The following is a 26,697-nucleotide window of genomic DNA, read 5'->3' as shown; positions in this document are numbered from 1 at the left end:
ATGTTCTTTACCATTCGGCTATCAGATTTGCCACCAATGCTCCTTATAGGACTCAGCACTGCACTCCTCTGTAAACTAGTCATCTCTGTATACCTGTCGCAAGACCCACTGGTTGATGCTTATTTATAAAACCCTCTTAGGCCTCACTCCCCCTGAGACACCTACTGCATCCCTCATCCTCCACCAGTTCTGCCAGTTACATTCTGGTAAAGGTCCCCAAAGCGCACACATCCCTAGGTCCCTCCTCTTTTCAGTTTGCTGTAGCTAGCGACTGGAAGGAGCTGCAACAAACACTCAAACTGGACAGTTTTATCTCAATCTCTTACTTCAAAGACTCAATCATGGACACTTACTGACAGTTGTGGCTGCTTCACATGATGTATTGTTGTCTCTACCTTCTTGCCCTTTGTGCTGTTGTCTGTGCGCAATAATGTTTGTACCATGTTGTCTTGCTGTGTCGTCATGTGTTGCTGCCATGCTATGTTGTTGTCTTAGGTCTGTCTTTATATAGTGTCTCTCTTGTCTGTGTGTTTTGTCCTATATTTTTATTTTAATCCCAGTCCCCGCAGGCCTTTTGGTAGGCCGTCATTGTAAATAAGAATGTTCTTAACTGACTTGCCTAGTTAAAATAAAATACCATTGCCAAAAAAAACAAAAAAAAAGACAGATTCTATCATTATGAAAGATTTTTAATATTTGTTCTTATAAAATAATGAAAACAATTTACACTTTTAAAATGTACAGTCATTGATACAACATCCCCAAGGAAAACAATGTTCAACAGTAAGTTTGTCAATGCATAAAGCACTCCTGCCTCATTCAGAATGCGCCAACAAAGTAAGAAAAACGATGTAAATCATACAAATCAGCTTTATACAAAGATTTAAAATCAAACAGCATATACAGAAATAAAAGTAAATTAAGTACCCTCTTAATTTCACTATTTTGTATTTTTCATGTCGCAAAAGTGGCCAATATGTTCCAAAAATAAATTAAGACATCTAAAAAAAAAAAAAGATTCATACAATTGATCCATTTACCAAGTTTCGATGTTACCATTTGTGATTTGTGCACATGCAACATTGATGCACCGAGCTATGTTCAACATGTACAGTACAAGTTTGGACACACCTACTCATTCAAGGGTTTCCTTTATTTTTTACTATTTTCTACATTGTAGAATAATAGTGGAGACAACAAAACAATCAAATAATCTCCTGGAATGCATTTCAATTAACAGGTGTGCCTTGTTAAAAGTTAATTTGTGGAATTTATTTCCTTCTTAATGCGTTTCAGACAATCAGTTGTGTTGTGACAAGGGGGTATACAGAAGACAGCCCTATTTGGTAAAAGACCAAGTTCATATGGCAAGAACAGCTCAAATAAGCAAAGAGAAACAACAGTCCATCATTACTTTAAGACATGAAGGTCAGTCAATTCAGAACATTTCAAGAACTTCTAAAGTTTCTTCAAGTGGAGTCGCAAAAACCATCAACCGCTATGATGAAACTGGCTCTCATGAGGACCGCCACAGATAAGTTCATTAGAGTTAACTGCACCTCATAAATCGTCAATTAACTGCACCTCAGATTGTACCTCACAGATTTCAAGTAAAACACATCAACATCAACGGTTTGAGGAGACTGTGTGAATCATGCATTCATGGTCAAATTGCTGCAAAGAAACCACTACTAAAGGACACCAATAATAAGAAGAGACTTGCTTGGGCCAAAAAACAAGAAATCTGTAGCGATAAAAAAAAAAAAAACAGCATTCTGCAGCGATACGTCATCCCATCTGGTTTGCACTTAGTGGTACTATCATTTGTTTTTCAACAGGATAATGACCCAACACACCTCCAGGCTGTGTAAGGGATATTTGACCAAGAAGGAGTGCTGCATCAGATGACCTGGTCTCCACAATAACCTGACCTCAACCCAATTGAGATGGTTTGGGATGAGTTGGACTGCAGAGTGAAGGAAAAGCATTCCTCATGAAGCTGGTTGATGGATGCAAAGCTGTCATCAAGGCAAAAGGTGGCTACTTTGAAGAATCTCGCATATAAAATATATTTTGATATGTCTAACACTTTTTTGGTTACTACATGATTCCATGTGTCATTTCATAGTTTTGATGTCTTCACTATTATTCTACAATGTAGAAAATAGCAAAAATAAAGAAACCCTTGAATGTCCAAACATTTGACTGGTACTGTATATAACTACAGTTTTCTTGAAATCAAATACAGCCAAACTAAACCTTAAAAACACCCATACCCCTCCACACACAAATAAACTAAATAAAGATTAAGACATTGCAGATATCAACATCACAGCACATTTGCTGAGCGTCAGTGATAACATGAGTGTGTAGGGTTGTTTGAGTTGCTCTTGGTATGTCCAAGATGATATAACTGGCTGGAGGAGGATGAGGCAGCTTACAGTACACAGAGAAATGGAGACAGATGTCTGTACACTGCATTCGGAAAGTATTCAGACCCCTTGACTTTTTACACTTTGTTACGTTACAGCCTTATTCTAAGATGGAGTCCATTGTTTTATCCTCTCATGACTCTACACACAATACCCCCACATTTTTCACATTTATAAAAACATATCACATTTGCATAAGTATTCAGACCCTTTACTCAGTACTTTGTTGAAGCACCTTTGGCAGCGATTACTACCTCAAGTCTTCTTGGGAATGACGCTACAAGCTTTGCACACCTGTATTTGAGGAGTTACTCCCATTCTTCTCTGCAGATCCTCTCAAACTCTGTCAGGTTGGATGGGGAGCGTCGCTGCACAGCTATTTTCAGGTCAGTCGAGATGTTTGAGCGGGGTTCAAAGTCCTGGCTCTGGAGCAGGTTTTTAAAGATCTCGCTGTTCTTTGCTCCGTTCATCTTTCTCTATCCTGACGAGTCTCCCTGCTGCTGAAAAACATATCCACAGCATGCTGCTGCCACCACCATGCTTCACCATAGGGATGGTGCCAGGCTGTCATGTGCCTTTTACTGAGAAGTGGCTCCCGTCTGGCCACTCTACCATAAAGGCCTGATTGGTGGAGTGCTGCAGAGATGGTTGTCCTTCTGGAAGATTCTCCCATCTCCATACAGGAACTCTGGAGCCATGTCAGAGTGACCATCGGGTTCTTGGTCACCTCCCTGACCAAGGCCCTTCTCCCCCGATTGCTCAGTTTGGCTTTGCGGCCAGCTCTAGGAAGAGTCTTGGTGGTTCCAAACTTCTTCTATTTAAGAATGGAGGCCACTGTGTTCTTGGGGACCTTCAATGCTGCAGAAATATTTTGGTACCTTCCCCAGATCTGTGCCTCAACATAATCCTGTCTCGGAGCTCTACGGACAATTCCTTTAACCTCATGGCTTGGTTTTTGCTCTGACATGCACTGTCAACTGTGGACAGGTGTGTGCCTTTCCAAATCATGTCCAATCAATTGAATTTACCACAGGTGGACTCCAATCAAGTTGTAGAAACATCTCAAGGATGATCAATGGAAAAAGGATGCACCCGAGCTGAATTAAGTCTCATAGCAAAGGGTCTGGATACTTAAGTAAATAAATTTGCAACAATTTGTAAAACCTGTTCTCGCTTTGTCATTATGGGGTATTGTGTGTAGATTGATGAGTGGAAAAAATTATTAAATACATTTTAGAGCAAGGCTAACAAAATGTGGAGAAAGTAAAGAGGTCTGAACACTTTCCCAATGTACTGTATATGTTGCTCTTATCGAAACGTAATGTCTCTCGTAAATGTACAGATGTTTTTGAAAGAGTGAGGGCAGGGTTGTGTAGTTTGTTTCGTATGTTTGTGTTTTTGTGCCATATGCATGTGAATGTCCACCGATCCAGTCACAAAGGGTTTACACCGTATAGGTACATGTCCACACACAAAACAATAAATACAAATAAATAGTACAGTCCGTAAAAGGGGATGTCTGTGAAGGGTCCTGAGAGTAGTGAAGGGAAGACAGGATTTCCAGTTGAGGCAGGACAGGGGGTTCCTGAAAAACTTAACTGTGCTAGGGGGTTCCATATAATGGAACGAAAATAAAAATATGGTCCTTCAGGAGACAGTTTCATAATTTTAGTGAATGGATGTGGCCCAAACGAGAATTGGAACCCACACCGTTGGTTTTGCCAGCTCCGCGCTCCCCTCCATTTATCCCACATTCATAACAAACAATGGACACAAAGATACACATCGGTAAGAAAAATTGTTTCTATAGAGAATATAACCAAGCTAGTTAGGAGAACGTTTGTGTGTTGATTAAGTTTAGTGTATTCCTGTCAGATGGACATTTCTTTGTTTTTGAAATGGCCACACGTTTCACAGACCCATCACCACAAGATAAGTTACTTAAGTTATTTAGCTAGGTCTCACAGTTGTGTATAAATTGTTCAGTTTAAATCTGCAGACACGAGGACTGTTAGCAAAACGTATGTATAATACCCCTTCATTCTAACACACACACACACACACACACACACACACACAGCTATTGTACCATGACACAGGTGCTACAGTGTTTAAGAGATAATTTATATGTATTTTCTAAATGCACACAGATGTGTGTACTAGCAGTTGGTAAACAAAACAGAAACCACTAAATGATAATTTAATTCTACATATGTAAAAAAAAAAAAAAAAAAAAAAAAAAAATGCTTAGATATTTGTAAATACCTTTAACATTGACCGTTAGCCCAAAAAAACGAGATTGAGATACTATCATTGAGTTTATGACACTATATATTGTCTATGAACGAACAAGATGCCTCGTCTCAGCTCACTAGCATAGCTGTCATAATACAGCTTGCTCATGACTGAAATGCCCCGTGCCAGCCTATCACACACACGCAACAAAGCGTATCAGTACAATATGCATGTGTTCAAGCTATATGTTGAACCATATGGGCAAAAGTACAGTACCACATCTTTTATAAACACACGTCTCCCAGAGCATTCTGGGAGTTGGAGTCCTTTTTTTTGAGCCAGAGCTCGTGTTTGTTTTTGGCTGATTTGCTTCAGGAACAGTATTAGGCCTCTCTGGGTGATCTAGTGTTCTACAGTTCATAACATCTCTCTTCTTTATTGGCTTTTACTGACGCAGGTGTGTACAAAAATAAAAACCTACAAGCAGGGACAGAGGGATTCACTCTGGGTGCACAGGCTGAGGGAGTCAGCTTGTGCTGTGTTGGGACTCTTTTAGAGTAAAAAAAAAATAGGCGTGTCTACTTGCAGGCTCTTCTGTCTAGGCAATTCGGTTTCAGATGAGCCAACGGGGATCCATTGGTTCTCTGCAGTCCCTGTGTCCGTCCAGCCCAGAGCGAGGCAGGGTTTCTGGTTGTGGGTGGTGCACCACAGAGAGGGTGGCGGCATAACGGCAGGTCTCTCTCCCCAGAGCAGGTCAGTGGTGGAGAGGTAGTGCTCCTCTTCTCCCCTACCATCCTACCCCTCTAGGAGAGGCAGGAGGGAGATGGTGTGGTTGGAATGTGACAGAAGCAGCAGGCGAGGGATAGAACGTGAGAATGTAGGGGGGGGGGGGGGCGTTCTTTACCTCTTATTTTTTGTACATCACTTCACACACTAACTTCTATTTTCTATTGCCCATGTATTCCACAGTGCCTAACCAGACCCACTAACAAATCCATTCCCCACTCAATCCCAACAGCATGAAACTCACTGTGACTGTCTTTCCACTAAAATCACCTTTATCCTAACCTCTTCCCTCCTCTCCATCGTTCTCTGGCTTAGGTCACAAGTTCTCTCTGCGGATGCTCTCGCACTCTCTCTCCGAGGTCACTTCCTGTGTTCGTGTGAGCTCACTTCCTCTGTGGGGGGTCGGTGAAGAGCAGGCTGAACTTGCGGAGCTGCTCGCTGGCCGAGTGGCTCTCTTCCTGGAGCCGCTGGTTATTCTGCCGCAGGTTAGCCATCTCAGCCAACAGGTGCACTTTGTCCTCCTTCTCCTGAGGGACAGAGCGGGAGGGAATGTGGGGGAGAGACAGAAAGAGAAAGGGAAGAAAGTGTTAATTATCTTGATCTTTTTTGCATTGGTATTTTTTTTCTCTCCCCAATTTCGATCTTGTCTCATCGCTGCAACTCCCCAACGGGCTCGGGAAAGGCGAAGGTGGAGTCATGCGTCCCCCGAAAATTTCCTCCAACCTAACCGCGCTCCTTAACACCCGCCCGCTTAACCCGGAAGCCAGCCGCACCAATGTGTCGGAGGAAATACCGTTCAAATGGCAACCGGAGTCAGCCTGCAGGCACCCAGCCCGCCACAAGGAGTCGCTAGAGTTTGACGAGCCAAGTAAAGCCACCCCAGCCAAACCCTCCCCTAACTAGGACGACGCTGGTCCAATTGTGCGCCGTCCTATGGGACTCCCGGCCACGGCCGGTTTGTGGCACAGCCCGGGAATGAACCCGGGTCTGTAGTAACGCCTCTAGCACTGCGATGCAGTGCATTAGACCGCTGCGCCACTCGGGAGGCCGTTTATTTATTACCAGTTTCAATTCTAGCTGTGCCAGTGGTACAGCCATTTAAATTAGCATAGAGTCTAAATGTCTCTCTGGTGTAAACAGTACCTTCTCCAGGTCAGTGTTGAGCCGCTTCAGCATCACCTCTAGGCTGTACAGCCGTCCCGAAAGGTCATTGGGTACCTCATCCCTGAAAACACACAAAGACATTAACTCACACAGTCTAATGGGTTAAGTAGCAGGTAGGGCAGACGGGTTTAACAGGTGTGTTCAACAGAACAACAGAGTTTGTGAGGACCGTACAACGTGTTAGTTTGGTAAACAAGAGGCAGTTTCAGTGACAGGCTGGTTGTCGTCATGCCCTGAGACAACACAAGCTGAACAGGCCAGACTGCTTTAACTCAAACACCCCACTGTTTGTTCACTACAGCAGGTGTTCAGAGATCCTTGGTAACTTGTTTGATCCATGTGTAATTACCACAGCTAACCACAGGATGGCACTGCCAGTACAGCTCTCTACATGTGACAGGTGAGGTTGACCTGACAAAAGGAAAATGGGAAGTCCAAGTGTAGGCAGTGCTTTTATACACTCAAATATTGTGTTTAGGATTTGGAGGATCAGTGTCAAATAGACGAAACAATCCCCATCTGCTGTAACCGCCATGATCTTACATTGTGCGTCTGGTGGCTACGGACCGTGATTGTTTGAGCTGGTGTGTGAATCAGAGACTTACCCGCTGAAGGTGGGGGTAGAGCGTGGAGTCTGAGGTGTTTGGAACTGGACTGGACTGATGATCGGCCGCATGTCTGGAACCCCAACTTGAGGCTCGGTGAGCGAGAATAGAGACACTGCCCTTTGCACTGTAACACACACACACACAGTTACAACGCTGCATTTCCCCCTTCACAATCAGCTACCAATCAACAAAGACTGCCCCCCCCCCATCTTCGCAATCAGCTTTTACAAAGGTCTCAAGGGACAATTCACACAATCAAGCCCGTCAAGGAGCAGCCCAGCTGGGCTAGGGCTGTAACTGAGGCCCAGGATCATGTCTCAGTAGGTCCCTGCCCGCTGGAGCTGCTGTGAGAGGGTTTGTGGTGGGCAGGGGACTAGATATCTGAACACACACACACACAGAATACTCACACTCACCCTCGTAGGCCTTGGCAGCGTTGACCAGGCTGGCCCACTCCAGGCCACAGGCAGTGTCAGGCAGGGGTATGAGCCCCGGGTCCAGCCTCCTCAGCGGGGGAACCTTATCCCTCACCTCTTTCAGAGACAGCTCCGACGCAGACATAGGGACTGGCCAGCCAGGAGGAGGGCAAGGAGGTCAAATTAACTAAAGACTTAGCAGATTAGCATTCATGACGACGTCGCATGATAAACTTTGCTTCTTGAAAACGTGACGGCTGACATGCAAAACATTTTGGGACAGTATAAAAAGTGGACTAGTTAAAGAAACGCCAAAAGATTGTTTTTGAGTGGACTATTCCTTTAAAAGTAGCACAAAAATGATTCCTTGTATAACTATAACTGAGCTCTGTGCCTTCTTGACATACCATAATTAGGTACGGATTCAATGAAGTGAGAAGGTAACATCAAGCTGTGGCCCCACTCACCCTTCTTGTTGGGCATGTGGCTGGCAGAGTGTGCGTGGCGCCGGGTGGGCAGGGTGCAGGTGAACAGCAGGTCGCTGGGAGTGCCCTGGTCAAACAGGGGGGCAGTGCTGGCATAGCTGGCATCCCTGCGCCCGCTGCACAGAGACTCGTCTGAGAACGTGCGCTGAAGAGTGCGCCGAGGAGACTTAAAAGAGAAGAGAGGGAGGTTAGTTGTGGGGTAGTATGTTTGTGTGTGAGCAAGTGGTAAGGTTTGGGGTGTGTATGTGTAAAATAGTGTGTTGTGTAATGTATGTGCGTGGGCGTGTGTGTGTGTACATGTACTGTGTGTGTGTGTGTGTGTGTGTGTGTGTACTGTGTGTGTCCCTCACCATGTCTCTTTGTGGTATCTCGCCAGGGCTGTCCATGATGATGAGTTTCTTCAGGTCGTCTTCGACGGTGCTCTTGTGGGATCTCCGTGGAGACCGCAGGTCCCTTAGCGACGCTCTGAGACGGGGCTGTCCGAACACGTTCTTAGAATTCACGTCCACCTGCCTGAACACACACAAAGCAGGAATATAGGTTAAATACAGCAACAACTTACCACACCGAGCATGGCTTAACACAGTGGCGTGATGCTTGACTTGTGTTGGTGGTGTAGAAAACTGGTGCACACACACACTTACTTCTTGCTGCTGTCAGAGCAGTAGGTAGTGGGTATGTTTGAAGGGGAGGGGGCGTTGTCATCTGGTTGCCAGGGGCCCAGCCTGTTCTTGCTGCATAAGGCCTTGGGGGCGGAGCTGGAGAGAGGGGTGGAGCTGAGTAGAGCAGAGTTGGGCGTGACCGTGGCGGCTCGGACTGGTCGCGATTTCTCTGCTGCAGGGGTCTTGTAAGCCTGGGGTGTGTAGCAGGCCCTGTGGCGACACACAAACAGACACATTTTCCAATCCATAAATCAATCTCTATCTATTTACATGCATAACAAAGTCAATATCTATGGTGCATAGGTTTTAGAAATACACACATGCTTGAATTGATGGATCGATTCAGGGTGAGATCCACAACACAGACACAACAAACCACATGTCATGCAGAACAGCTGCTGGTGGAATTCACTTCTCAAATCCCCTTGGTCTCCCAACCCAATTCCACCAAAAGCCACCTCAACCAACATCTGTTAGTGCCACAGCATGATCAGTGAATATCCCTGACCAGCCATCATGGCTTTCACTGGACATCATACATCCAGCACACCATCCACCCAATCACTCGAGCAACTAACCATCTACAAATGTCCATCCAACCCACCATCTCTCAATACCTCCACCCATCCATCTTACCACTCACACGTCTCTATGCCCATTTCCTAAGCTCCTGTACCACAGTTTAGACTACATACCTGTATGTTACGTGTTGGGTGCCTCTGTGTGTCAGAATGCCAGTGTCCTGTCCTGTCCTGTTCCCTGAGTGACTGGGTATAGACTGGGGGTCCAAACCCCCAATCCTTTAATCCCCCTTTCGGAGTAGCTGGACTCTCTAAATATGTGTCTACATATATGTAGGGCAGGGGTGATACATCTGACCCATACATGCCCCCCATAGGGATTAAACACTTGTGTGTTTTGGTATGTTCAGCATGAGGGGTGGGATGCCTGTGTGGACAAAGCATACAATTCTTTCTCCTCCCCTTTCCACTCTCTTTCCACTACTAAAAGCCTACCAGAGTTTGAGTGTATAAGCACTAGCAGTGTGTGTGTGTGTTTTTGTGTCTCTCCTACCTGGGTTTTAATGAGTCTGGCTTCTCCACGTTGGATCCAGGAGGGAAGGTGCGTGTGCGGTATCCTTTGTTCTGATTGGCAGGTAATACAGGCGATGACTGCAGTCTCCGCCCCTCGACTACATTGCCCCTTGCCTCAGAGAGCTCCTGCAGCCCGCCATTATAGGTTGCTGAACAGTGCAGGGGCTTCTGTGTTTGGCTGGACTGGTTTCCGTGGCGTGCGCCAGGCTTGGCGTTGTAGAGGGTGGGGGCGTCGATGCCGCTGTCGCTGGACCCGCCCTTACTGAGGGGGTCGGGGTCAGGTTCGGCTAGGTCGCCTAGGTAACCCCGGGACCCCCCCGGGCCTCCTCTCTCCCCCCCAGCCCCGTCGAACCAGCGTTCGTCACTGTGGCTGCTGGACGCGTTACTGGAGAGAGTGTTACTGCTGGAGTGGCTGGAGTACTGGGTCTCACCCTACAGAGAGCGGGATGAGGTGAGAGAGAGAGAGAGAGAGAGAGAGAGACGGTAGATACACAGAAAAGCAACAGGCAGAAAATGTCTCTAAATAAAGGAGGACAGTTATATCTGACCTTTGAGTGTCTGTTGGGGGAGCCTTTCCCTGGGACGTCCTGTCGGGTGGGTTTCCTCTGCCCCCCTCTTCCTGGCCCCCGAGATGATGAAACTGGGACATGCCATAGGGGCTCTGGGCAGAAAACACACACACACACCATTACAGGCCTAATGTAGTGACAGGTGTGGTATGTAGGCCATATACGTGTGTCTGGTCACTGGTAATACACAGTGTATTGAGGTAGTCAGAAATCAAGACCCTTTTCTGGTGATGGAGATGGATGTAGAACTCAGTTCGATTTGGAGCCACTCCAATTGACTGTCTTTAAATCGGGACTCTTTATTTCTGTGTGTACGCATATGTACAGTTGAAGTCGGAAGTTTACATACACCTTAGCCAAATACATTTAAACTCAGTTTTTTCAAATTTACGGACATTTTAATCCCTGTAAAGATTCCCTGTCTTAGGTCAGTTAGGATCACCGCTTTATTTTAAGAATGTGAAATGTCAGAATAATGGTAGAGAATGATTTATTTCAGCTTTTATTTCTTTCATCACATTCCCAGTGGGTCAAAAGTTTATATACACTCAAATAGTATTTAGTACCATTGCCTTTAAATTGTTTAACTTGGGTCAAACATTTCAGGTAGCCTTCCACAAGCTTCCCACAATAAGTTGGGTGAATTGTGGCCCATTCCTCCTGACAGAGCTGGTGTAACTGAGTCAGGTTTGTAGGCCTCCTTGCTCGCACACCCTTTTTCAGTTCTGCCCACAAATTTTATATGGGATTGAGGTCAGGGCAGCAAAGCACCCCCACAACATTATAGCTTGCGATCCTCCTCCTTTATCCTACAAACATAACGATGGACATTATGGCCAAACAGTTCTATTTTTGTTTCATCAGACCAGAGGACATTTCTCCAAAAAGTACGATCTTTGTCACCATGTGCAGTTGCAAACTGTAGTCTGGGTTTTTCATGGCGGTTTTGGAGCAGTGGTTTCTTACTTGCCGAGTGGCCTTTCAGGTTAGCAGGCAATATTAACCAGGTGAAATTGTGTCATTTCTCTTGCGTTCATTGCACGCAGAGTCAGGGTATATGCAACAGTTTGGGCCGCCTGGCTCTTTGCGAACTAATTTGCCAGAATTTTACACAATTATGACAACATTGAAGGTTGTGCAATGTAACAGGAGTATTTAGACTCATGGATGCCACCCATTAGATAAAATACGGAACGGAATAAACGTTTTGTTTTCGAGGTGATAGTTTCCGGATTAGTCAAAGGTATATGGTTTAGATAGTCGACGCGTTATAATTCCTGTAATAACTTGCGGCTGAATTTGAAAGGGGTTCCTTCGTTATTTTACCGTTCATGTCTTCCATAGAGAATGTCTTGATCTACTTCAAATAAGGTCTGTGTTTCGTGCAGGCTTAAACCGCCTCGACGTTTTGATACCCGTGTAAATCTCACTAGGATAAGGTAACGTTTGTCAACATATTTTCATAAATCCACTCTACATTTTTTTTAATCTTCGCTTATATTTAGGCAATATTGATCAGAGTTACCTTGTCCTATGGATATCTACACAGTTATAAAATTGGCACGGTGCTGTAAGCCTACACGAAACACAGACCTTATTTTAAGTGAATCTAAAAATATCCTATGGAATATTTGTCTCCTAAGCAGACTCTTCAGTATCATTGTCACTTCAGAGCTGTGTATGTCGTGTATAGAAGTATGTGTGTGTGTATTTATACACGACATACTTCTACAGATTTTTATGAATGACAGTATTCATCCGCAAGCACGCCCCCCCCAATCAATTTCCCGTTGGAAAGGGGCAGGGTTGCACTATCAAGTCTTTTCCTAGCTGAGCCGCAGAGAGACAATTTAATATAATACCGATTATGATCTATTTTTGAAACCCTTAGAAAATGACAGAGCTATCATGTAACGTGGGATTGCCTTGCCATGTTGTGAATGGCAATCATGTTGTATTTTTCCCCATACAGAACCAAAACCCACTGGTCCATTTTTTTGTATTTTTTTGTATGTGTGTGTATTTATGTATTATATTAAGTTAAAATAAAAGTGTTCATTGTTCATTCAGTATTGTTGCAATTGTCATTATTACAAAGATGTGTGTGTGTATGATATTTTTTTTAAAAATATATATATATATATATTTTTTTTTAAATAAATCGGTATCGGCTTTTTTTGTCCTCCAATAATCGGTATCGGTATTGAAAAATCATAAATCGATCGACCTCTAATGTAAACTTCTGACCCACTGGGAATGTGACAAAAGAAATAACAAATTAAATAAAATCACTCTCTCTACTATTATTCTGACATTTCACATTCTTAAAATAAAGTGGTGATCCTAACTGACCTAAAACGGGAATTTTCTACAGGGATTAAATGTCAGGAATTGTGAAAAACTGAGTTTTAATGTATTTGGCTATGGTGTATGTAAACTTCCAACTTCAACTGTATGTAGGTATGTATATATAAACACACACAAACATATAGAGTTACCAGGCTATATATATATATGTGTGTGTGTGTGTGTGTGTGTGTGTGTGTGTGTGTGTGTGTGTGTTCTGTATGTTTGTCTACATACATGTGTGTGTTTGTGTACCTGTCTTGCAACGCTCCATAGTGCTTTCCTGGCTCGTGAAGCCCGAGGAGGACTCTCCACTAGAGGTGATGTCCAGACTGAGATGAGGTTCGTAGGCCAGCAGGGGACGCTGGGCTGAACCATACCTACACAGATAAGAGGAACAGAAATTTTACACACACACAATATTTTACTATACACCGTTATTGATGCACGGGCCGGTTTGGGTTTTTACTTTGCCTTTTCCAGCGTTATTTCAATGTTTGGTTTGTTAAATGTGAGACACCACTCCAGCGAGTTTATGGTTTTATAGTTTTCTCTATTTTCTACTTGAGGCATCTCTCCCTCTCCTCCTGCAAATAATGTTTTTATGCTAAAAAAAGGTTAACAGAGTACTAGCGAATTCCCATAGCGGACGTTAGCTAAATACAAACAAGGCATAAGCTAAATGCAAGGACAGACAAGGTCATGAAGTTATAGAACTATCTCAAAAGGCTACTCCCACTTGATCCAGAAGGGGATTGATCTTCTTTGCTGTAACCAAGAAGCTTGATATTGCAAGCTAGCCACCTAACGTTATAGCTAGGAAGTAAGCTAACCAAATGCATAGCTGGAGCCCTGAGCTGGAGACAATATATTTGGCACATCTTAAAAAGTTAACTTATGGTTATAAGATATTTGGATGGCAAACATTTGTAGTGAATTTGAAGTATAACTTGATCACCTCTCCTGTGCTTCTCAACAGTTTATCGACACGTTTTCTCCACATGCTCCTTGTCAAAAGTTACCATGTGAATGGCTCAATTACATTTTTTTGTTGTTGAATAAAATGAATAGAAAATCACCCTCTGTACTTCAAAATACACCTGTATATACGGTATACTGCCCAAGCCTGGTCCAAAAGCGGTTGCTGTCTGCGGTTCTGAAACAATCTTCAGTGCACCGTTTAATTGCCGCCTTTCCCTATGTTGCGATGTGCATAATAGCAAAGTTAACCAGCAACTTGGTGTTGAGAATAATGAGGCGGCAGCGGAGTGAGAAGACGAGGAAACAGCCCTTGCCTTAATTATCTAAGAAAATTGAGGAGAGAGGAAACCCCAACTTAATTCGGTCTATAAGCCATAGCCTCACTGTTAAATGTGACTGGCTTTATAAATGATACATACAGTGCATTCGGAAAGTTTTCAGACCACTTCACCTTTTCCACATTGTTATTTTACAACCTTATTCTTAAATTGATTAAATTGTCCCCCCCCTCATCAATCCACACACAATGCACTGTAATGACAAAGCAAAAACAGGTTTAGATTTTTTGGCAAATGTATATAATTTTTTTGTTTTGTTGAAATATCACATTTACATAAGTATTCAGACCCTTTACTAAGTACTTTGTTGAAGCACCTTTGGCAGCAATTACAGCCTCGACTCTTCTTGGGTATGATGCTACAAGCTTGGCACACCTATATTTGGGGAGTTTCTCCCATTCTTCTGTGCAGATCCTCTAGCTCTGGCAGGTTGGATGGGGAGCGTCGCTGCACAGCTATTTTCAGGTCTCTCCAGAGGTGTTCGATCGGGTTCAAGTCCGGGCTCTGGCTGGGCCACTCAAGGACATTCAGAGACTTGTCCCGAAGCCACTCCTGCGTTGTCTTGGCTGTGTGCTTAGGGTTGTTGTCCTGTTGGAAGGTGAGCCTTCGCCCCAGTCTGAGGCCCTGACGGCTCTGGAGCAGGTTTTCATCAAGGATCTCGCCGTACTTTGCTCCGTTCATCTTTGCCTCGATCCTGACTAGTCTCCCAGTCCCTGGTGCTGAAAAACATCCCCTCAGCATGATGCTGCTACCACCATGCTTCACCGTAGGAATGGTGTCAGATTTCCTCCAGATGTGACGCTTGGCATTCAGGCCAAAGAGTTGAATCTTGGTTTCATCAGACCAGAGAATCTTGTTTCGCATGGTCTGAGAGTCTTTAGGTGCCTTTTGGCAAACTCTAAGCGGGCTGTCGTGTGCCTTTTGATGAGGAGTGGCTTCTGTCTGGCCACTCTACCATAAAGGCCTGATTGGTGGGGTGCTGCAGAGATGGTTGTCCTTCTGGAAGGTTCTCCCATCTCCACAGAGGAACTCTGGAGCCATGTCAGAGTGACCATCGGGTTCTTGGGTCAACTCCCTGACGAAGACCCTTCTCCCCCGATTGCTCAGTTTGGACAGGCGGCCAGCTCTAGGAAGAGTCTTGGTGGTTCCAAACTTCTTAAATTTAAGAATGATGGAGGCCACTGTGTTCTTAGAGACCGTCAATGCTGCAGACATTTTTTGGTACCCTTCCCCAGATCTGTGCCTCAACACAATCCTGTCTCGGAGCTCTACGGACAATTCCTTGGACCTCGTGGCTTGGTTTTTGCTCCGACATGCACTGTCAACTATGGGACCTTAAATAGACAGGTGTGTGCCTTTCCAATTCATGTCCAATCTATAGAATTAACCTCAGGTGGACTCCAAGCAAGTTGTAGAAACATCTCAAGGATGATCAATGGAAACAGTTTGCACCTGAGCCCAATTTTGAGTCTCATAGCAAAGGGTCTGAATACTTATGTAAATAAGGTATCTGTTCCTTATTTTTTATAAATTTGCAAAAATATATAAAAACTTGTTTTCGCTTTGTCATTTTGGCGTAGTGTGTGTAGATTGAGGATTTATTTATTTATTCAATTTTAAAATAAGGCTGTAATGTAGCAAAATGTGGAAACAGTCAAGGGGTCTGAATTCTGGCACTGTATACATCTACAGAAATAAGACGGATCCTGCTTCTGTTGCCTGTTTGAGTGTTTGTTTAGTAGCCTACTGACACTAACCCACAAGCCCCACACAACCGCAAAATGTTGGATAAAGCAACTTCACAAATGTGTCTGTTTTTAATCTACCTACGCTGTAATAAAGGCTTTTAAAAAATAACTCCAAACAGACACTGGTATTACTTATCATTTATTTTGTGTTGTTTACACTGTAAGAAACTAAATGGCTAACATGATGTTACAGCTTCAGCACGGACAGCGCAATAAACACTTGCTGAGCTGTTGCCTTTTCGCTGCAGCACGGAGGAGAGAGACAACGTGCGCCAGTCACACAGCGGGGGTTTGATTTTTTACACAGAGTGGCCATCGTGCTCCCTCGAGTCATTTGTCTGTCGTAATTACTTCATCAACCAGTGTGCTTAAAGCATCAGACAAGCTCAGTGCAAATATTTTATTCAAAACGCATAGGGTGTGTCTATACATAGAAAATTACACGTTTAAAATGTTTTACCCATCGATTGGTCAAAAGAACAGATGACTCTCTTTTTGTCGGCGACAGCCCTAACACACACACGTTTAAGAACATTTCCCAGTTTCTGTTGCTAAGCTCCCCAGTGGAGCTTATTTCAAGCATGTTCCTCTGGTTTGGTAGAGGAACATGTATCAATATCAAGTCATAATCCAAGTATGTTCATAAATGTCTCAATGACTTAGAAATCGACAGTCAGCTTCTCAAAGCATGAAACTAAATCAGTCACAAGTCTGCAGCAAGTTAGCTACCAATCCAAGCAACAAGCACCAAAAGCCTGTCAAGTATCATACAAAGGACATGCCAGGGAACAGGGAGTAGTGACATTCTCCTCCAATACAAACAAATGGAGACCTCAATGATACGTCAATGCATACAAACATAGACAACCACAGAGATACACCCACCACACAAAGCCACCAACCCACCTCGCACCACACAAAGGCACCAACCCGCCTCGCCACACACAAAGGCACAAACCCGCCTCGCACCACACAAAGGCACCAACCCGCCTCGCACCACACAAAGGCACCAACTCGCCTCGCACCACACAAAGGCACCAACTCGCCTCGCACCACACAAAGGCACCAACCCGCCTCGCACCACACAAAGGCACCAACCCGCCTCGCACCACACAAAGGCACCAACCCGCCTCGCACCACACAAAGGCACCAACCCGCCTCGCACCACACAAAGGCACCAACCCGCCTCGCACCACACAAAGGCACCAACCCGCCTCGCACCACACAAAGACACACTAACCCACCTCACAAAGACACACTAACCCACCTCACAAAGACACACTAACCCACCTCACAAAGACACACTAACCCACCTCACAAAGACACACTAACCCACCTCACAAAGACACACTAACCCACCTCACAAAGACACACTAACCCACCTCACAAAGACACACTAACCCACCTCACAAAGAGAATAACCCACCTCACAAAGAGAATAACCCACCTCACAAAGAGAATAACCCACCTCACAAAGAGAATAACCCACCTCACCACACAAAGACACACTAACCCACCCACCACACAAAGACACTAACCCACCCACCACACAAAGACACTAACCCACCCACCACACAAAGACACTAACCCACCCACCACACAAAGACACTAACCCACCCACCACACAAAGACACTAACCCACCCACCACACAAAGACACTAACCCACCCACCACACAAAGACATTAACCCACCCACCACACAAAGACACTAACCCACCCACCACACAAAGACACTAACCCACCCACCACACAAAGACACTAACCCACCCACCACACAAAGACACTAACCCACCCACCACACAAAGACACTAACCCACCCACCACACAAAGACACTAACCCACCCACCATACAAAGACACTAACCCACCCACCACACAAAGACATTAACCCACCCACCACACAAAGACACTAACCCACCCACCACACAAAGACACTAACCCACCCACCACACAAAGACACTAACCCACCCACCACACAAAGACATTAACCCACCCACCACACAAAGACACTAACACTTCCGCCGACTGACCTGTCAGGTGAGGGTTTGGAGCGTACGAAGGGCCCGCTGAGTATGGGGCCCCCCAGGGCCGCCATGCCCCCCAAGCCAGAGGGGGAGGAGAAACTGGCTGAGGGGTTCCTGTAGGGCAGCACTCGGTCGCCCCCCGCTGGGGACAGGCTGTAGTGGTTCTCAGGAAAGCTCACTGGCCTGCAGGGAGCACAGCGGGACAGCAGAGATTAATCACAAGTAGGGTTGCACATTTTGGGGAATATTCAGAGGTGGAAACTTTCCGTGGGAATTAACGGGAATATATGTGAATTAACGGAAATATATGCAAATTAATATTAATACAATTTAAATGTAGATGTTTTTTGAATTGGATATATTTACCATATCATATGGAGACAGAAACCTTTTACCTTATCATAAGTTAGACATAATGGCAAATGATTAAATCCTTCCAAAAAAATTACTTTTTTTTTAGTTACGAATTGAACTTTAATTAAATGAGTTGACTTCACATGGGATGATTTCACTGAACAACAAAAAGTGAATATTGAATGATCCCCAATGTCCCCAAAAACGTCCCCAAAAACATTTTCAACATACATCTGTAAAATGATAGTTTACAAACTAAGCTTTGGTTGTCTTCCTCTCAGGCTTCCATGTCTTCTCCCTGGACCTCCTCAATGTCCACCTCTTGAACATCAGACTGAGGGCTTATCTTCACTGTCACTTTCCAACTTTGTTGAGGATGGCCCATTGTAAGGATCCAAAAAACTAAAATTTGACTGGTGATGGCCACCAATTTTTCAACCCTTGTATTGATCAGCCTGTTGCGTGCTTTGGTGTGTGTGTTCCCAAACAAGGACCAGTTGCGCTCTGAGGTGGCTGATGTTGGTGGGATTTGGAGGATGGAGGCAACAGGGGAAAGCGCCTGTTGTCTTGATTTGCATTTTAATGAGGGAAATAAGTATTTGACCCCCTCTCAATCAGAAAGATTTCTGTCTCCCAGGTGTCTTTTATACAGGTAACGAGCTGAGATTAGGAGCACACTCTTAAAGGGAGTGCTCCTAATCTCAGCTTGTTACCTGTTTAAAAGACACCTGTCCACAGAAGCAATCAATCAATCAGATTCCAAACTCTCCACCATGGCCAAGACCAAAGAGCTCTCCAAGGATGTCAGGGACAAGATTGTAGACCTACACAAGGCTGGAATGGGCTACAAGACCATCGCCAAGCAGCTTGGTGAGAAGGTGACAACAGTTGGTGCGATTATTCGCAAATGGAAGAAACACAAAATAACTTTCAATCTCCCTCGGCCTGGGGCTCCATGCAAGATCTCACCCCGTGGAGTTGCAATGATAATGAGAACGGTGAGGAATCAGCCCAGAACTAAACGGGAGGATCTTGTCAATGATCTCAAGGTAGCTGGGACCATAGTCACCAAGAAAACAATTGGTAACACACTACGCTGTGAAGGACTGAAATCCTGCAGCGTCCGCAAGGTCCCCCTGCTCAAGAAAGCACATATACATGCCTGTCTGAAGTTTGCCAATGAACATCTGAATGATTCAGAGGACAACTGGGTGAAAGTGTTGTGGTCAGATGAGGCCATGACACTAACGAATCTGCACTCGATTCGTTAGTCTCTAGGGAACTTGGAAACAACGATACATCAAAGCCTTAACATTATGACAATTATTATCTGGGAGATTTTTTACATAGTTCCACAGTGCTCCCAAAATAAAACTCCCAGTCACACAGCAAAATATATGCGACCAAACTGTTCTCACTTTCGAGCCCTGGTTTATGGGCATAAAGTTCCAGAGTGGGATCGCTGTTACTTTTAGAGTTAAGATCCTATTTGCAAGCATTAGCAACACAGTGAACGTGAAAATGGATTCAAAATGGCCACCCTCTGCTGGTGATTTGCAGGATGTGCAATGACACAAGTAAAAGGGCTGTGATTGGTTACATTGCCTTCTATGCCAATTTCTCTATGAAACATGCCATAACTTTCAAACTAGCAGAGATCCCACTCTGAAACTTTGATATGCCCGTAGAGTATATCATGTTCAACAACATATTGAAACATTTGCCAAATCCACAAAATATTTGTGTATATACACTACCGGTCAAAAGTTTTAGAACACCTACTCATTCAAGGGTTTTTCTTTGTAGAATAATAGCGAAGACATCAAAACTATGAAATAACACATATGGAATCATGCAGTAACCAAAAAATTGTTAAACCAATCAAAACAATTTAATATTCGGGATTCTTCAAATAGCCACCCTTTGCAAACTCTTGGCATTCTCTCAACCAGCTTCACCTGGAATGCTTTTCCAACAGTCTTGAAGGAGTTCCCACATATGCTGAGCACTTGTTGGCTGCTTTTCCTTCACTCTGTGGTTCAACTCAACCCAAACCATCTCAATTGGGTTGAGGTCAGGCGATTGTGGAGGACAGGTCATCTGATGCAGCACTACATCACTCTCCTTCATGGTAAAATAGCCCTTACACAGCCTGGAGGTGTGTTGGGTCATTGTCTTGTAGGAAAACAAATGATAGTCCCACTAAGCCCAAACCAGATGGGATGGCGTATCGCTGCAGAATGCTATGGTAGCCATGCTGGTTAAGTGTGCCTTGAATTCTAAATAAATCACAGACAGTGTTACCAGCAAAACACCCCCACACCTTAACACCTACTCCTTCATGCTTTACGGTGGGAAATACACATGCGGAGATCATCCATTCACCCACACCGCATTTCACAAAGACATGGCGGTTGGAACCAAAAGTCTCCAATTTGGACACCAGACCAAAGGACATATTCCACCGGTCTAATGTCCATTGCTCGTGTTTCTTGGCCCAAGCAAGTCTCTTCTTATTGGTGTCCTTTAGTAGTGGTTTCTTTCTAGCAATTCAACCATGAAGGCCTGATTCACACATTCTCCTCTGAACAGTTGATGTTGAGATGTGTCTTTTACTTGAACTCTGTGAAGCATTTATTTGGGCTGCAATTTCTGAGGCTGGTAACACTAATGAACTTATCCTCTGCAGCAGACGTAACTCTGGGTATTCCTTTCCTGTGGCAGTCCTCATTAGAGCCAGTTTCATCATAGCGCTTGATGGTTTTTGCGACTGCACTTGAAAAAAGGTGTAGTTCTTCACATTTTCCGGATTGACTGACCTTCATGTCTTAAAGCAATGGTAGACTGTCATTTCTCTTTGCTTATTTGAGCTGTTCTTGCCATAATACGGACCTGGTCTTTAAAAAAAATCTGTATACCACCCCTACCTTGTCACAACACAACTGATTAAATTAACTTTTAACAAGGCACACCTGTTAATTGAAATGCATTCCAGGTGACAACCTCATGAAGCTGGTTGAGAGAATGCCAAGTGTGTGCAAAGCTGTCATCAAGGCAAAGGGTGGCTACTTTGAATAATCTCAAACACTTTTTTGTTTACTACAGGATTCCATATGTGTTATTTCCTAGTTTTGATGTCTTCACTACTATTCTACAATGTAGAAAATAGTAAAAATAAAGAAAAACCCTTGAATGAGTAGGTGTCCAAACTTTTGACTGGTACTATATATACAGTTGAAGTCGGAAGTTTACATACACTTAGGTTGAAGTCATTAACACTTGTTTTTCAAGCACTCCACAAATTTCTTGTTAACAAACTATAGTTTTGGCAAGTCGGTTAGGACATCTACTTTGTTCATGACACAAGTCGTTTTTCCAACAATTGTTTACAGATAGATTATTTTACTTATAATTCACTGTATCACCATTCCAGTGGGTCAGAAGTTTACTGTGACTGTGCCTTTAAACAGCTTAAATTCCAGAAAATTATGTAATGGCTTTAGAAGCTTCTGAAAGGCTAATTTACATCATTTGAGTCAATTGGAGGTGTACCTGTATTTCAAGGCCTACCTTCAAACTCAGTGTCTCTTTGCTTTACATCATGGGGAACTCTAAAGAAGTCAGCCAAGACCTCAGAAAATAAATTGTAGACCTCCACAAGTCTAGTTCATCCTTGGGAGCAATTTCTAAACGCCTGAAGGTACCACGTTCATAGTACAAACAATAGTACGCAAGTATAAACACCATGGGACCACGCAGCCGTCATACCCTTCAGGAAGGAGACGGATTCTGTCTCCTAGTGATGAACATACTTGTGCGAAAAGTGCAAATCAATCCCAGAAAAACAGCAAAGGACCTTGAAGATCCTGGAGGAAACAGGCACAAAAGTATCTATATCCACAGTAAAATGAGTCATATATCGACATAACCTGTAATGCCACTCAGCAAGGAAGAAGCCACTGCTCCAAAACCGCCATTAAAAAAGCCAGACTACAGTTTGCAACTGCACATGGGGACAAAGATCGTACTTTTTGGAGAAATGTCCTCTGGTCTGATGAAACAAAAATAGAACTGTTTGGCCATAATGACCGTCGTTATGTTTGGAGGAAAAAGGGGGAGGCTTGCAAGCCGAAGAACACCATCTCAACCGTGAAGCACGGGGATGGCAGCATCATGTTGTGGTGGTGCTTAGCTGCAGGAGAGACTGGTGCACTTTCCAAAATAGATGGCATCATGAGGAAGGAAAAATATGTGGATATATTGAAGCAACATCTCAAGACATCAGTCAGGAAGTTAAAGCTTGGTCGCTAATGGGTCTTCCAAATGGACAATGACCCCAAGCATATATCCACAGTTGTGGCAAAATGGCTTAAGGACAACAAAGTCAAGGTATTGGGAGTGGCCATCACAAAGCCCTGACCTCAATCCCATATAAAATTTGTGGGCAGAACTGAAAAAGGGTGTGCGAGCAAGGAGGCCTACAAACCTGACTCAGTTACACCAGCTCTGTTAGGAGGAATGGGCCAAAATTCACCCAACTTATTGTGGGAAACTTGTGGAAGGCTACCTGAAACATTTGACCCAAGTTAAACAATTTAAAATGCAATGGCAAATACTAATGGAGTGTATGTAAACTTCTGACCCACTGGGAATGTGATGAAAGAAATAAAAGCTGAAATAAATCATTCTCTACTATTATTCTGACATTTCACATTCTTAAAATAAAGTGGTGATCCTAACTGACCAAAGACACAGAATTTTTACTAGGATTAAAATGTCATGAATTGTGAAAAACGGAGTTTAAATGTATTTGGCTAAGGTGTATCAAAAACTTCCGACTTCACCTGTATATCTATTTTTTTATATAGAAATGAAAATACTACTGATATTAAAGAGCAATGTAAAGCTTCATAATACACATTTTTGCTTTGTAGCACCTACAGATGAAAACACTGGAGTCTTAAGAGGCCTGGGTAGCCCAAAATGTCATCTTTGATTAATTATTTCTCAAATATGCTTTTAGATACAAATGTAAAATACATAAACAATCCTTCCTCCAAAAGGACCATTGTATGGGTTACATTTCCTATAAATCGCCCAAACCATGCTATTTTTTGTCCCGCTTTACGTTATAAGAATAACCTCATCGTCGAAGCATTTATGAGAACGACAGCAAGTCATTAGCATAGGATCACCCACTCAAGAAGCTGAAGCAAACAAGGACAACTACACCAGTGTCTAAGCCCAAGGCAAACAATCACACACACAAATACACGCCAGTGTCTCACCTCTTGTTGGAGAGATGCTGGGCCTCCCTGTATGGGATGGGCATGACCATGGCTTTGTGTGAGCGGGATTGGGGTGGTGGGGGGCCCATAGGGGTCCAACGCTGAGGGGTGGGGGCGTTGTGCAGGCCCGGAGGGCCGGAGGGGCTGTCCCAGCGCAAGACAGTGGTGCGAGGGGAGGGCCGGTACCCTGCTGCCACGGGCTCAGACTCTGGCTTCTGCTCCATTGTCTTCATCTCATACTCCTCTGTACAGCCCCTGCAGACAGAGAGGGGGAATGCAGAGTCAGTACTACTGCAGTTGTATTGCAAGACTACCCCCTTCACATAGAAGACTACACACTAACACCAGACAACAACTGGAAAGATGGCATAGTTGCTTCCAAAATAGCAGTGGCTACACACACACACACACACACACAGATAAGAAGTCCACCTCGCTCACGGGAGCTGCAGTCGAACTCAAGCTGAACTTAAGCTGAGCAGGTGAAAACCTTGAACTCCTCCATACTCTCCCTCAGCATATTCCCTTCAGCATCCCCCTCCAACAGCTCACACACAAGCACTAATGAGCTCCCTTGATACCTCAGGATGGAAAAGGGGTGGGGCGGGGGGGAACTCTGTCCCCTACTGTGAGGCCTCGGTCAAGTGTGTCTATGAGCACGCGTACAGATAGAATCCAAGCCCTGACCTTTTTAGTCACCCAGTTGTCGCTGAAGTATTCATTTGGGCAGGAACACAAGATAAACCCCTAATCTCATAACGATACTCTCCGTCAGCCTTTTATTCGCGTGTGTCAACTTGCATTGACTTTATACACGCAAGGCATGTGGAAATGGCCGTTTAAGCCTAGTTCGGTCTAGTTGAATACTTTCATGATATCCCGTGAGATATTAGGCTTTTCTTCGACTTCCCCCGATAACAGTCATGAATGACATGGACCTTTCGAGTAGTCACTGCACTACCACATACAATGAAGTGCACTTTGAAAACCTCGAGCAAACCCAAAAGGAACACACTCAATGACGCAATAATGAGGCAATAATGACCAACATCAGTTTCAGTGGGGAGGAGGGGGGTCAATAGCAATAGATCCCTTTTTAACCCGGGCACCTGCGCGACAGACTCACCCTCTCAACATCCTCACTAAAGCCTTGAGCAGAAACGGCACATGCATCTTTCATCCTTCATCACTATTTCATGGTAAAGTCTATTATTGGAGGTTAAAGAGGCATCACACACCGCTACAGCAAAGGCTGCCTCAGACACCAGACCATGTACATCACTGCAACACGGCGGGAGAGGAGAGAGGAGAGGGACAGACTAGTGAAAGGAGGAGAGGGAAAATAGAGATGAGGAGAGGAGGGAAGAGAAGAGAGGAGAAATAAAGGGGGGATAAAAAGGGAAGAAAAGTAAAAATGAATAAATTAGAGGACAGGGAAAAGGGATGAGAAGTGGAGAAAGTGACAGAAAATCTGAATATAGCCTAGGTAACATACAAGAATAGGAGTGGAGGAACAAAGAATCAAAGGAGAGCTGGACAGGAGCAGATTGTCCAGCGTGTGATCTGTCCCGTACTATTTGACCTGGATTAAGCTCAATCACACTGGCCTGGCCACACTAAGCCCAAGACTGTTTGTTTGTTTGTTTGTTTTCTAAAGCAAACACACCACTACTACCACTGCAGGCTAAGAGAAACAGAGCACACACACACAAACACACAGGGGACAATGCAACATCACATGCACTGTCGGTATGAAAGATACCAGGAGACATTGCATGAGTAGAATGATGGTCTCTCTATCACTCTCACACATATACCAGTGAGTGTACTAACCAACCTTGGAAGGAAAAACCTAGATCACACACAAACATACGAATACGACTGCCAATGTCAAGTCACGAAAACAACCCTCACACACACTGGATAAGAACACGCGCGATGCACACACACCAGAGTACCAACCTTCGAGAGAGAAAACACCAGTGCCCACTTCCAGAGACCGCTCCATCGCAATGGCCGGCCTGACAGCTGGGGAGCTCTCTCTCTCTCTCACACAGGGAGGGGGAGAGACAGAGGAGAAAGTGAAGCCAGCTCTTTCTCTCTCCCTCCCACTTGGCTTCTCCCACCTGAGAGGTGTTCAGACATGTCTTCCCATTCAAGCTCCTCTATGCCGGCTATCCTACTGTACACACACACACACACACACACACACTACCTCTCTCCCTCCTTTTCTACCCTTTTCATTAGCACGGAGCATGCATTTTTAATTAAATCGGCTCTTTTTATTTATTTATTTGCCCTCTTTCTGCAGATTCCGGGCCCTAATCTCATGCAATCTGTTGTCCCGGTACACTATATCAAACGAGTGTGAGCGAGAGAGAGAGGGGGGGGGGTGAAAGAGAGAGGGCGGAACAGAAAGAGTGAAATACAAGACTAATTACGTAGTGTGTGTGAAGTGAGCGTGTGTGTATGTGTGTGTGTGCGCGCACAAGTGTGTGTGTGTGGATCAAAGGGGTTTAAGTCATGCAATTAAACTGCCTTACACATTAAAGAAATCCAACCACGGTGCAATCACACAGCCCCGGCAGCACAATTACTGTATTTAGCAACCCCCAACTCAATCAAGAACAGACATCCTGCTACTTGTGACCGACTACGGAGCAGCACACTGGTGATGCATCCCAAATGGCACCCTATTCCCTATATAGTGCACTACTTTAAACCAGGGCCCTTCAAAAGCAGTGCACTAAATACGGAAAAGGGTGCCATTTGGGACACCGCCAAGCTGGGCTATATATCGAGTAGAGACTAGTCACACTGTGTCGTCAGTGCGTATTCATCTCAGTAACATTCAAACCCACAGTATTTAATAGAGCCTCATTATCCCACTGTACTCAAGGCCCATACTCAGATGAAAGGTTGAGAGGAACGGAGATGGGTGAAGGGGAGATAGCGAGAGAGAGAAAGAGAGAAAAAGAGTGAGAGGCTGAGGGAAAAACACAGGCCTTGATGGACAGAACGAGAGACGGGGAATAAGAAAGCTTGAAAGGACACGATTCATTCTATTGATTGTTGCTTCCTTCTATCCGTCTCTTTCTTTCCCGCTCCTCTTTCACCAAGCCCACACCATGTGCTTCATCGCCTTTCTCCCTTTCACACACACCCACT

The 26,697-nt window shown here is 44.4% G+C and overlaps 1 protein-coding gene across 3 annotated transcripts in view; it reads right to left on the bottom strand.

The window, feature by feature from the left end:
- Window positions 1-668: 668 nt before the first annotated feature.
- LOC129821829 (signal-induced proliferation-associated 1-like protein 3) overlaps window positions 669-26,697 on the bottom strand; it is an 85,723-nt gene continuing 59,694 nt past the window's right edge. For 2 of the 3 annotated variants that reach the window (XM_055879510.1, XM_055879511.1), the window contains 12 exons: window positions 23,530-23,784; window positions 17,894-18,070; window positions 13,053-13,177; window positions 10,431-10,543; window positions 9,863-10,314; window positions 8,771-8,998; window positions 8,477-8,639; window positions 8,109-8,292; window positions 7,636-7,791; window positions 7,223-7,349; window positions 6,597-6,678; window positions 669-5,980 (listed from right to left, as the gene is read on the bottom strand). In XM_055879510.1, coding sequence (XP_055735485.1) covers window positions 5,837-5,980; window positions 6,597-6,678; window positions 7,223-7,349; window positions 7,636-7,791; window positions 8,109-8,292; window positions 8,477-8,639; window positions 8,771-8,998; window positions 9,863-10,314; window positions 10,431-10,543; window positions 13,053-13,177; window positions 17,894-18,070; window positions 23,530-23,784 — 2,206 coding nt within the window. In that variant the 3' untranslated portion in view covers window positions 669-5,836. The remainder of the gene's footprint in view (window positions 5,981-6,596; window positions 6,679-7,222; window positions 7,350-7,635; window positions 7,792-8,108; window positions 8,293-8,476; window positions 8,640-8,770; window positions 8,999-9,862; window positions 10,315-10,430; window positions 10,544-13,052; window positions 13,178-17,893; window positions 18,071-23,529; window positions 23,785-26,697) is intronic. The other variant, XM_055879512.1, reaches the window with a different exon arrangement.

Source organism: Salvelinus fontinalis, chromosome 24 (assembly GCF_029448725.1).
Source record: "Salvelinus fontinalis isolate EN_2023a chromosome 24, ASM2944872v1, whole genome shotgun sequence".
NCBI classification, from domain to species: Eukaryota; Metazoa; Chordata; class Actinopteri; order Salmoniformes; family Salmonidae; genus Salvelinus; species Salvelinus fontinalis.
The sequence above is the reverse complement of the archived record's forward strand: the minus strand, read 5'-3'. Positions and strand labels throughout refer to the sequence as shown.